General features: G+C 40.3%; 1 protein-coding gene across 1 annotated transcript in view; it reads left to right on the top strand.

Annotated features, from left to right (window-relative positions):
* Positions 1-12734, top strand: part of GADL1 (glutamate decarboxylase like 1) — a 495595-nt gene extending 482861 nt beyond the window's left edge. The window contains exon 15 of the mRNA XM_075315246.1: positions 4676-12734. Coding sequence (XP_075171361.1) covers positions 4676-4849 — 174 coding nt within the window. The 3' untranslated portion in view covers positions 4850-12734. The remainder of the gene's footprint in view (positions 1-4675) is intronic.
* The last annotated feature ends 830 nt before the right edge of the window (positions 12735-13564 follow it).

A 13564-nucleotide genomic window follows, 5' to 3' on the forward strand; every position in this document is an offset into this window, starting at 1 on the left:
GAGCTTGCATTATTTCCTATGGGAAATTTTGCTTTGCTAGACAAGTAACTTGGTTTTCAAGCACAGTCTCAGAACAGATTGTTCTCGTAAACCAAGGTTCCACTGTATATGATTCTGTGTATCCTATTTCCTATATAAAAGTATATTTTTTATTTAATTTATTAACTGTTTAAAAGGAATGTCATCAGGATTTCATCCCCAAAACTATTTAAATGTGCATGTAGCTTTTTCAAGGACAAGTCCAGAAATACCTTTACATGGCCAGTTCATTCTTTTGTTACTGAGAAACCAGCATTTCAATTGATATGTAAATGAGGTTACTGGTAGATCTGAAGCCTCTGTCACTCCAGCTCTATTCCTTGCCCAATGACACCTTCTCTTGCTTGACTGACAACTCTTTTGCTGGAAGTCACACTTTATAAAGGCTGTCAGTCAAGCAGAAGACAGCACTAGGTCTGTATGGAGTGCTATGTGGGGACCATTATTTTGTTTATAGGACTATGTAGGGCCCATTATTCGGTATGAAGGACAATGTGGGGCCCATTATTCTGTATGGAGAGCTATGTGGGGCCCATTATTCTGTATGGAGAGCTATGTGGGGCCCATTATTCTGTATGGAAGGCTATGTGGGGCCCATTATTCTGTATGAAGGACAATGTGGGGCCCATTAGTCTGTATGGAGTGCTATGTGGGGCCCATGTTTCTGTTTATAGGACTATGTGGGGCCCATTATTCTGTATGAAGGACAGTGTGGGGCCCATTATTCTGTATGAAGGACAGTGTGGGGCCCATTAGTCTGTATGGAGGGCTATGTGGGGCCAATTATTCTGTATGGAGGGTTATGTGGGCACATTATTCTGTATAGAAGGCTTTGTGAGGCACATTATTCTGTATGGAGGGCTATGTGGGGTGCGTTATTCTGTATGAAGGACTATTTGGAGCCCATTAATCTGTATAGAGGGCTTAGTGGGACCCATTATTTTGTATGTAGGGCTATGTTGGGCCAATTTTTTTGAATGGAAGGATATGTGGGGCACATTAGCCTGTATGGATGACTATGTGGAGCCCATTAATCTGTAAGGAAGGATATGTGGGGCTCATTGATCTACATGGAGGACTATGTGGGGCACATTATTCTGTATGTAGCATTATTTGGGGCTCATTTGTCTGTATGGGGGACTATGTGGGGCCATTTTTCTGTGTGGAGGACTATAGAGGGTCCATCATTTTTTATGGAAAATTATGTGGGGCCCATAAATCTGTAGGGAGGGCTTCATGGGGCTTATTATTCTGTTTGGATGACTATATGAGGCACATTATTCTTTATGGAGGGATATGTGTAGCCCATTATTTTGTATGGAGGACTTTGGGGGGAACATTATTTTTTATAGAGGTATATTTGGGGCCTTTTAATTTGTATGGAAGACTCTGTGGGTCACATTGTTTGGTATTGAGGGATATGTGGGGGCCATTTTTCTGTATGAAGGACTATGTGGGGCAAATTGTTTTGTATGGAAGACTATTTGGGGCACATTAGTCGGTATGGAAGACTATTAGGGGTCCATTAATCTGTATGGCGGACTATGTGGGGCTCATTGCTCTGTGTGGAGAACTATGTGGGGCCGCAAGTCCGCAACTAGGTTGGCCCGCAATTTTATCCAAGTTTTTCATTTTAGCCCTATATGTATTTGAGTTTGACATCTCTGCTTTAGAGGAAACCTTCACAATGTTCTGACTGAATGAATGGCTATAATTTCAAAGCAATTCCTTTCCCTTCAGCCTTAATTTCATATCAAAGATTTTTTCATGAATTCTGTAAAAATTGTAACATGTGACCTTCAGATGCCAAACTTTTCTGCAGTGACTTTTTCTCTGTTTACATTAATGTATTTTCTCTATAGTTTTCTGTTATGTTGTATTTCAGTTTGTTAACAACCTCAGGAAAACCAATGTTCTGAGTGCAAATGGACTATGTTTTATCATAAAAGGGTTTTTTTGTGTTACTTGTACTGATTTAAGCTATAAAACATCACAGCTTTCTCTACATTTACACATCTCAAACTGCTTTTAAAAGTTTTATATTTGATCCTTAGAATACTTTTATATTATATCCAAACAATAAGGTACCTTAAAGTGCACCGCCAGTCTTTATAAATGTATGACTTGTGAGAGGAACCCCACCAATCAATAAAACACTGAAAAAAGTTTTGTAAACCAAACTCAAACACAAAGCTGAAGGGCCAGGAATGGATTTAATTAGAGCCATTGATTTAGTTATTAATTGGGGTACCATCTCACATAACCACATTATACAAACTAGTCTCATGTTTCTATATTATGTTATGAGTTTTCTAAACTGGAGATATACCTTAAAGGGAATCTGTCAGCAGGCATTTGCTTCATCATGTGAGAGCAGCTTTATGTTGGTTAAGAGACCCTGAATCCAAAGATGTATCTTTTAAGTGGGCTTTACACACTGCGATATCGGTCCCGATATCACTAGTGTGGGTACCCGCCCCCATCTGTTGGCATATCGCTGCCCGTGCCACACAACATCGCCCAGACCCATCACACATACTTACCTGCCCGGCGATGTCGCTCTGACCGGCGAACCGCCTCCTTTCTAAGGGGGCAGTCCGTGTGGCATCACAGCGACGTCACTGAGCGGCCGCTCAATAGCAGCGGAGGGGCGGAGCTGAGCGGGACGTAACATCCCGCCCACCTCCTTTCTTCCGCATAGCGGCCAGGAGGCAGGTAAGGAGAGGTTCCTCGTTCCTGCGGTGTCACACGGAGCGATGTGTGCTGCCGCAGGAACGAGGAACAACTTCGTTACTGCTGTAGTAACGATTTTTGAGAATGGAGCCCCATGTCACTGATGAGCGATTTTGCACGTTTTTGCAACGATGCAAAATCGCTCATCGGTGTCACACGCAACGGCATCGCTCATGCGGCCAGATGTGCGTCACCAATTCCGTGACCCCAACGACTTTGCATTAGCGATGTCGTAGCATGTAAATCCCCCTTTAGTTTACTGTGTGCAGCGGTTTTCACACAATCCGTTTTTAGATTTAGCAATGCAGTAGAGCTGATAAATCAGTCCATACCCACACCAGGCTCTCAATAAACAATGTCCATAGACAGTGAGCTACTAATCACAGCAGGGAATGTGCCGACTAGCTGACTTCAAGCTGACTTCAAGCTGACCTAGTCCGGCAATGATAATCTCTTGAAGTTTAAAGAAACATTGCAGGTAAACAAGTTCACAGTGTGATTAGAGACACATCACTGAAAGCTCTGTGTTAAACCCTACAGCATGCCATTGTCAGATTAGATAACAAAAACCTGCTGACAGATTGCCTTTAACAGTTTTTATTTGCTTTAAGTGGGTGGCTAAAGCTCTACAATGCATTGTGCTCTGAATATTTCTAAAGCTAACTTTAAATGTGAATCAACTAATGCGTAAATATTTGGTGAGCTAGTAAACACTTTTCTGTAAATGTAAAGAATAATTGTTTTATATATATATATATATATATATATATATATATATGCATACAGATTTTTCTATTACTGAAATGACAGTTGGTGCTCAAAAAGTTCTATGGAAATCTGTAACTGTTCTTTCTGGAGAACTTGCAGCAGAATGTCTGTGTTTGCCTCTAGTTATTTCCTCCTCCCTCCCTCTCCACAGAATTTTAAGAGTCCTAACTTTCATCTTCTATATAAGTAATGGGAAAATCTGTCAACTCTTCGCTGAATAAATATTTTACAGATTTTACCTATGAATTGAGAGTGAAAGATTAATCTAGTAGGAGAAAAAAGCAATTTTCTCTGATTAATTTATATTAAAAAATACTTATTTTCATGTGTATTATCAATTTGTTAAATATAAATTAAAAGGACAGTTACTCTTAAAAGGGAATTTTTAGTAGGAACAACCCTCCTAAGCTTTTCATATGGACATACAGGTCATAGAAAGATGAATAAAATTATATTTTGATGTATGCCTTCTGATATCCTTTTACAGAGAAATACAGAAATCCATATTTTTCTATTAAGTACAGTATATGAGCTGTTAAGATCTATATGCCGGACTCTGAGAATCTTCCTCCAGAGCTTGTTTTAAATGAGAAGGGGCGTTACCAAAGTGAGACATGTAATAACTGAAAGCCTTATCTCACTGCAAAGCTGTTCAGTGAAAACTAACACAGTACAGCAAAGCTGAACTTTGTTTCCTTACAAAAACATATGCAGCTGCAGCATTTTACTAAAACAGTGCCTGATTACAACAAACACTTTTTTTAACTTAAGGGAGTGAAGTAGAGCAGATTTTCTATCACTGTTAGAGCAGAACTACAAGTGCTGATGTGTTTGTAATGAGAAAATGTTCAGCTCTGCTGCTCTAATGTGCTAGTTATTATTATGTACAGTTCAGCAGATAGGAAACTGTCAGTCAACAATTCCTTTGAGTCAAAACCTAATGAATTTCTTGAGATTAAGACATCAGAATACAGATAACAAGGTATCATTTTATTAAACTTTCTATGATCTGTGTGCCCACATAGGTGGCTTAGGAGGGTTGATTCAACTGACAGATTTCATATTATAAATGATACTCAAAAGGGAATTCTTCTAAGTAATCATTGTAACTGAATTTTCTTTTTCTATTTTTTAGGTAGCCCCCACAATTAAAGAGAGAATGATGAAAAAAGGAAGCATGATGATAGGATATCAGCCTCATCGTGAGAAAGTCAATTTTTTCCGTCACATTATAATTAGTCCCCAGGTCAGCCGTGAAGACATGGACTTTGTATTGGATGAGATTGAAGAACTTGGCAAAGACTTGTAGCTGTGGCCCAGCAGCACCACGTGCTGCTCTTGCTTGGGTCCTGAAGTCAGAGACTGAGCATTTGAATCTCCTTATATCAGAGTATTTTGTCATTATTTTTCATGCTAATCAGGCATAATTATTAAAGCAAAAATCAACACTGTGAAAAAAAACTACAAATGCAATAAGGCATAACCACTATCTGCTCTGAAAACATGCTATACGTGTCCTATAACTCTGAACCAGTGATGATTTAGAGGGTTCACAGTCTGTATATGTGTAGCATGCATGAGATATTAATATATTCTCTCCTGACATAAGAAGTGAGAAGTGGCACTGTTGCTATTGCTGCTACTGGAATGAATGAAACCTTGTTATTTTGCTATTGCTTTCGAGTAATAATGATTTTTCTCTATAAACAGAAAATAGTAAATTTGAATGAAAATAATTGAATTCTAGAGAAAAAAAATTAAAATATGTCTTTCATTAATTCATTTATTCATTTTATTAAGATAGTTTCCTAATATTAAATAGGGCAAGTTTAGTTCTATATAGATAATTTGTGGGTTCCAATCAAATATTTTCCCTACATACATCGCCCTCATAAGTTCAGAATTCAGACATCTTATCCATGGGAAATCTTTGGCAAAATCTGCTTGTGTTACATGAAGATTATGTCTTGAATTTAGCTGTATTTTTCCACCTGCTGTATTGAAAAGATCAAAAATCAGATCATGCTGGGAATTTTCAAATCCACATGATAGCTACTTTTGTGCAGAAAAGATTCAGATTTGATATTCCTCAGCATGCTCTTATTTGTACAGATTTTTTTTCTGGAGCATATCCTCTAGCGCATGGGTCCCCAATTCCAGTCCTCAAGGGCCGCCAACAGTGCATGTTTTCAGGATTTCCTTAGTATTGCACATGTGATAATTTTAATCACCTGCACAGTTGATGATTCCAACACCCATGCAATGCTAAGGAAATCCTGAAAACATGCATTGTTGGCGGCCCTCGAGGACTGGAGTTGGGGAACCCTGCTCTAGCGTAACACTTAGGCTATGTGCCCACGGGAGTTTGTATCTGCGGAAAAATCCGCAGGTATGTCCGAAGGTTTCCCACAGCTGCTCGCCGGAATCCGCAGCTATTTTCAGCTGCGGTAGTACAGCGAAATAGCTGCGGTAAACCAGCGGGCATTCGTGCGACTTACCTGCGGAAGTCCCGGCCTCTGTCTCCATAGTGGAGGGCCGGGATTTCCGCAGGTAATTCCGCAGAAATAATTGACATACAATTACGTGCGGCTGCGGAACATTCGCAGCATGTTCCGCAGCCATACGTATCCGCAGCATGGACACAGCCCACCCCATGTCCCATAGGATAACATGGAGTGTCTGTACTTGCTGAAATCTGCGGATTTATCTAGAAAATACAGAAAATCGGCAGATTATCCGCAGATAAGTCCGCAGGTTTAATCTCCCGTGGACACATAGCCTTAGTGGCTAAGGCTTTCCACAAAAGAGGGTTTACTGAGTACAAGCATCACAACAGGTTCAACAGAATTGAAAAACACTTGTACCCTGAAAACAAAATGGAGCTTTGTGTAAAACACTGTGAAAAGTCGCAAATTGTTTGTGTAATGCAAGGTTTTGTAAAAATGGGCTTTTTGTCATTTTCACATCAGTTTTGGTTGACTTTGCCAAAAAGGGCAAACTTGGGGGGGCATGGAGACTTGTAACACCTACCTGTCCAATTTATGATTGAGGTTGTCCGGTCTAAAATGATAAAGGGGGTGTTACACGCAGCGATATCGCAAGTGAAAGCAGCCGCCCCTGTCGTTTGTGCGTCATGGGCAAATCGCTGCCCGTGGCACACAAATCGTTTGGAGCCGTCACACTGCCTAGCGACGTCACTGTTGCCGGCGAACCGCCTCTTTTCTAAGGAAGCGGTTCGTGCGGCGTCACAGCAGCGTCACTAAGTGGCCACCCAATAGAACCAAAGGGGCGGAGATAAGCGGGACGTAACATCCCACCCATCTTCTTCCTTCCACATTGCCGGCGGCCGCAGGTAAGTTGCAGTTCATCGTTCCCGAGGTGTCACACATAGCAATGTGTGCTGCCTCGGGAATGATGAACAACCTCCGTCCTCTACAATCAACAATTTTTTAAAAAGGAATGATGTGTCAACGATAGACGATAAGGTGAGTATTTCCCATAGTTAACGGTCGTTCCTTGCTGTCACACGCAACGACGTCGCTAACGATGCCGGATGAGCGTCACGGAATCTGTGACCCTGGCGATATATCGTTAGATCTGTTGTTGCGTGTAACGGGGCCTTTAGTCTACAGTGATTCTATAGGATTGCAGATTTATGAATCTTCCCAGAGCACACACGGTGCATTTTGAGGATTTACGTGACCGTAATTGTGTGCTATGCATGTTCCCAGCCAGAACTCGACTAGTGGGTGCAACCTCGCTCATTACAAGTGTATTGCGTATGGCCGCACCCACTAGATGGTCACACCCAGGATTCATAAGTCTGCAGTCACGTAGAGTTATTGCAGACTTATTATGTTAGACTGTACTTTGATTAGCCATAATAGGTGTGTTACTATTAATCCCACTAATCATGTTATCAATGCCCCTGTGGGTGTCAGTAACGTGATTTTCAAGAGCAGCTCTTTGGAATTCTCTGCTTCCAAGTCAATTTGCAGTACACTGCATGTACGCACCCAGGCTTCATCGGTGCACTCTGCATACCCAGGGAAAAATGGTCATAAAGGACACAGCCAGCTGCAAAATTGATAGTCAGTAGTAAGTCATGTGTTACCGCTGCATCCCTTGGCTTGATGCGCAGAGGAAGCGAGGTTTGTACGACCGACTTACTGGACATTATCAGGGTTAATGTTCTTGCAAATCATGTTATGCACGCCCACAGCATCAAGTTAAAGCTTTCTGAGTGTGAGATCTATCTTCATCTTTGTATAATTACCATGCTGTGTGTTAGACCCTTTTCACACGTCAGTGAAAAACATTTGTAATGTGCATGGCCGTGTTGAAGGTGCGTATGGCCCATCCACGTGCCATGATTTTGGCACACTAGTGTTCTCTCTGTGCTATCTCAGTAATAGCACACGGAGAGCAGAACCTTTTTACTCACCTGTCCCCCGTGCTGCTGTCCCTGGTGTTGATGTCTCCAGTGCTGCTGCTTCCAGGTCCACAGTGCAGTGAATATGCATGAGCATAATGAGCAGGACCAGGAAGCAAGTGAAAGCAGCGCCGAAGACAGCAGTGCTGGAGACAGTTGAGTATAGAAAATAATTTTATTTCAAAGACACGTGTTTCTCCAGTAAGTGTCACATGGATCACATCAGTGTTTGGTCCATGTGACATGAATACTGCGGGAAAAAAACGGACTCCATGCGGAACACATGGACACGCATGTGCTCCATAGAGACACACAGTCCTTGTGAAGACACTGATGTTTGCTCAGACCCATTGATTTTAATGAATCTGCGTATATCAGTGTCTCCGGTACTCATGAAAACGGGTGTCATATGTACCGGAATCACTGACGTGTGAAGGAGGCTTGAGTTGAGAAATGCTATGTCTGTATTCTAGTATTGGCACATTTCTTAGTAGACTCTTAACAGCTGTGGTTTCCACATAAAAAATAAACCATATATATATATAGTCCCCTCCCATACCAACGTCAATCCAGCAATATTGGTGTCCGGTGATCCGATAATGGTGTAACTTTCGCATTGCAATCAATGAGTGGCTGCTAATTGGCTACGACTCTCACAACTTTCTAAGACATCAGAGTTTTATCCAAAGCAAGTGTGACTTAGGTAACCAATTAGCAGCCGATGATTGGCTGAAGCAATCATGTGACAATGTCACAATTGTGCTGGAAGACCAGACGCCGACATTGCTGGAATAGGTCCAGTATGGAAGTTAAGTTTCAGTTTGTTTTTCCTTTACTCAGGGGACTACAAAAGGGAGCCCACGTGGGTAATAACCCCTTAAAAGGATTCCCATGTACAGTATATATATATATATATATATATATATATATATATATATATATATATATAAATATAAATAAATATATATATATATATATATATATAGGTAAAGATAGATAGATATACTGCTCAAATAAACAAGGGAAACAGTAAGATACCATATTGTTGTTTAGGTATTCCTTTTATTTTTTTGAGCAGTATATACAGTATATAACACAATAGGATGTTTTCCTTTAGGTGCAAAAGATTTAACTTTAAGCCTAAAAAATTTAATAGTATTTTATTTTTCTGTTAATGTATTGAGTGGATGTAAAGGGGTCGTCTAAAAGCAAAGCATTTTTCTCCTAACTTCCTATTTAGTGCCATAATCTAAAGAATTTTCTAATATACTTGCTTTAAAAATTCGCTACCTTAGGCTATGTGCGCACGTTGCGTAAATACATGCAGTTACGCCGCGCTTTGTAGCGCAGCGTAACTGCATGCGTCCTGCGTCCCCTGCACAGTCTATGGAGATTGTGCAGGGGCCGTGTGCACGTGGCGTTTTAGAGCGCCACTGCTGCCGAAGCGCTGCGTAAAAAGAAGTGACATGTCACTTCTTCCGTGCGCTTTGCCGGCAGCTCCTGCTCTGTCTATGGGAGGAGCTGCAGGCAGAGCGCATGGAATCGGCTTCACTACGGACATTTCTGCAGCGATTTAAAGCGCACATGTGCTCTTCAGATCGCTGCAGAAATTTCTGCAGTGAACTGTACGCAACGTGCGCACATAGCCTAACTATACTATCTAGCAGCTACTGGGTTTTTTTTTCTATTATCTCTTTGATGGGATTCGTTTGAGTACCCCAGTACATGCTGGGATATTAAAAGCATCATAAGGGGGAAAAGGCAGCAGTCACTATCACAGCCGTTGCCCCTCCCTGAAACGAACATCATCAATGATGCTTGTTTCATGGGCGGTGATGTCACAGCTTTTTTCACTGAAAGTCTTCCTAGTGCAATGTCTGAATCCCCATGCTCTCTTTTTTCTGGACCCTTCCATGCCGTGAGATAAGTGCAGGATCCATACCGTTATTGGCTTATGAATTCTAAGCCAGCAGCAGAGTGATGTCACTATACAATTCGGAGCAGTATGTCAACACTGCCCCGAAGGTGACATTACTGGTTTCTGACAGTGACACCTCTCTGCTGCCGATTTATTCCTATTCATAAGCCGATAACAGTCCAGACGCTGCTCTCATCACGGGACACAAAAGGAGATACTGCACAAAGAAGACATCACATGAGGGGAGAAACAGCGCACGGTGAGGTGGTGGGGATAGAGACACTGCACTAGGAAGACACTGAGGAACACAGCAGTGACAGCACCAACTCTGAAACGAGTGTCACTAATGACACTTCATTTCAGGGAGGGACAGGACTGTGACAGTGACCACAGCCTTTTCCCACCGATGACGCTTTACATATCCCAGAATGCACTGCAGTACTCAAATGAATCCTCATCAGACAGGAAGTACAAAAAAAGCACAGTGGCTGTTCGTATAGTTAGGGAATGGTAGGACATTTACAAACCAAATATATTAGAAAATGGCTTAGACTATGGGACTAAATAGACAAAGTTAGGCAAAAAATGCTTTTCTTTTGGACCACTCTTTAATATAACAAAGCAGGTTTAGTATGTGGCTGCTAATCTATCATCGTCAACTTTCTTCTGATGATGAATTGATGTGGAACCAGCTGTAATGCGTAGAAATATTACCCATCTTGGAGATGATGATTAACACTATTTTCTGGCCATCTTCTTCCTAAGGGAATCCAACACGAGTCTGTCTCAGCCATGGGACTTATGCATAAAAGTTTCTAATTATATTTCAGGAACATGAAGCACATGAGACCTTGCACAATGGTGGCATACATTTGCAACACTTGAAAAAAAAAACAAAAAAAAAAAACAGTACTTCAGGGAATGCTAGCCAATATCTGTATCTGATGTAAAAACCACCCTAATTCCTTGTTACTTTCCATATTAAAATTGTTACATTTTATGCCTTCCATTGGGTCGTGTGACACCACGGGGACCTCTTGTGCCTTACTGACCTCTCTGTGCTGGTAAGAGATCACCATCTTTGAGTGTGACCTACTTCCATTTGACATCGAGTTTCAGTGTACTAAGTCCAATCTTTCCAAAGAAAGACATCTTCACAGTTTAATACAAGAAAAGCAAAGCCTAGCAGTCTGTAGAAGCCTCGTGAGACTCAACAACCTAGAATCTAGCACTAAAGAAGTTATCATAAGATATGTAGTGGCAGACAAACTGCATGTGCTGTCAACAAAGTCCACAGATACGCAAGAAGTATGTAAGATAACAGACACATTGAGAAGGAGCCGCTAATGTAAAATAACAGTAGGTTCTACTAAATTTACCAATATGTACAATTGTTTTTCATTGATTATTACAAGGTCTCTAGGATGGCATAAAAAAAAAGGCCGGAGTGCAAAATACTTTATGCATATGTTGCACCAGTGATATCTCAACACAGGAACCTACAAGTGCATCTCAATAAAATAGAATATCATAAAAAAAAGTTAATTTATTTCAGTAGTTCAATACAAAAAGGAAAACACATGCTGTATATTATATATAATCTCCCCCAAATGTTTGAATGGCCTTTCCTTAACAATCCTATTAAGGCTTCTTGTGCACCTTTTTCTACCACCCTTTTTTCCTTCCACTCAACTTTCCATTAATAGGCTTGCATACAGCACTCTGTGAACAACCAGCTTCTTTAGCAATGACCTTTTGTGGCTTACCCTCCTTGTGGAGTGTGTCAATGACTACCTTCTCGACATCTGTCAAGTCAGCAGTCTTCCCCATGATTGTGTATCCTACTGAACCAGACTAAGGGACCATTTTAATTGCTTAAGAAGCCTTTGCAGGTGTTTTGTGGAAATTATTCTAATTTTCTAAGATAATGACTTTTGGGCTTTCATTGACTGTAAGCCGTAATCATCAACACTAACAGAAATAAACACCTGAAATAGATCACTCTGTGTGTAATGACTCAATATAATATATGTGGTTCCCTTTTTGTATTGAATTACTAAAATAAATTAACTTTTTGATGGTATTCTAATTTATTGAGATGCACTTGTATTTCTTATGTTGAACACAGCGCTCGCAATGGAGCAAATAAACCTTGTACTAAGGCTGACAACTAAAGATCTGGACTCATTTGAAAAAACAAACGTTCAATAGAAAATTCTTTATAATCACATTCTGAAAATATCGAAAAACAAACTTTTGGGAAAAGGACAACTTTTAAGTCTGACATGATATGCAATGTGCTTGGCCAACTAGATACATTATTTTCCTGTGGAAGTTAAAATCATCTTTAACTGAATGTTGATAATCAATATAATAAAAAAGTTTGAAAGGATGTGAATACTTTATGCAGGCACTGTATAAAGTGGATTTAAGGTAAACATTACAAAACATGAAAATAACTTACAGTTTGGGACACAATGGGTACTGCAAGTAAATACTTAAATGTATAGAAAAAGTAGCATTTAGTATATTGCAAACAAGTCTTCTGGGCTCTTGTATATATAGACAAAATGGTGATTTGTTATGGTCCAGTGTACAGTGAAAAGATCTGATTGTGGTATGTAATTGTGAAATGTGCAATACACATTTTTATTGCAAACTGCCTTTATTGTGTTTCCAATAAGATACCCTCTGTAGCCATTGTATTAGCCTGTTATATTAGTTTATCTATAGGTAAAAGGAGATGTGTAAGGTTCACATAAATGTATAGTCAACTTTAGTTTGGCTTTGTTAGATACATCAACATTGGCCATGACATTGATAGTTAAAATACAATAAATTAATTTGTACAATTTAAGAAAAACTCTAAGTATTTTTTATTCATTATATATACAGTGCCTTGAAAAATTATGTGGAAGAAGATGCTCTTGTTAGATGAGACTTTTTGGACTAAATCCAAAATGCTATATGTGACGAAAGACTAACATTGCACATCACACTGAAAACTCCATCCCCTCTGCCAAGCATGGTGGTGGCATCCTCATGCCGTGGGGATGGAAAGCTGGTTAGAGTTGATGGAAAGATGGATGGAGCTAAATACAGGGAAATCGTGAAGGAAAACCTGTTAAGAGGCTGCAAAAGACCTGAGACTTGGGTGTAGGTTCACCTTACAGCAGGACAACAACCATAAACATACTGGCAGAGATACAATGGATGGTTTAGATCAAAGCATGTTCATATGTTTGAATGGCCCAGTACATAAAAAGGTCAGAAGTCATGTTCACGCCATGCTGCTGCTGAAGACTTTCCAAGGGAAGATCCGGGACACACCAGTGGAGATAAATGTTTTTTATTCAATGCATTTCAAAGCCATTCAGGAAAAGAATCACTGTCGAAGATGAAGCAGTGAGGAGTGACTATGCCTTCTGTCCTTTTTCTGCATTGTCTGCACTGTCCTGTGCACTCTGTATCTGCAGCAGCAGCTATATTATGAAAGGGAACCAACCAGCAGTATTTTACTGTATAAAGTAAAGGCAGTGCCATATTGTCACTAGCATGGTGATTAAAATTGTATCTTCACTTTTCAGATGTGATCTCTGATTGCAGAAAAAAACATTCAGAAAGGTCCAGAAACAGTTGCATTGATGTGTGCATGAGGGCGGGCCTTTGTGGGT

The sequence above is a fragment of the Anomaloglossus baeobatrachus genome, chromosome 6 (genome assembly GCF_048569485.1).
Source record: "Anomaloglossus baeobatrachus isolate aAnoBae1 chromosome 6, aAnoBae1.hap1, whole genome shotgun sequence".
NCBI lineage: Eukaryota > Metazoa > Chordata > Amphibia > Anura > Aromobatidae > Anomaloglossus > Anomaloglossus baeobatrachus.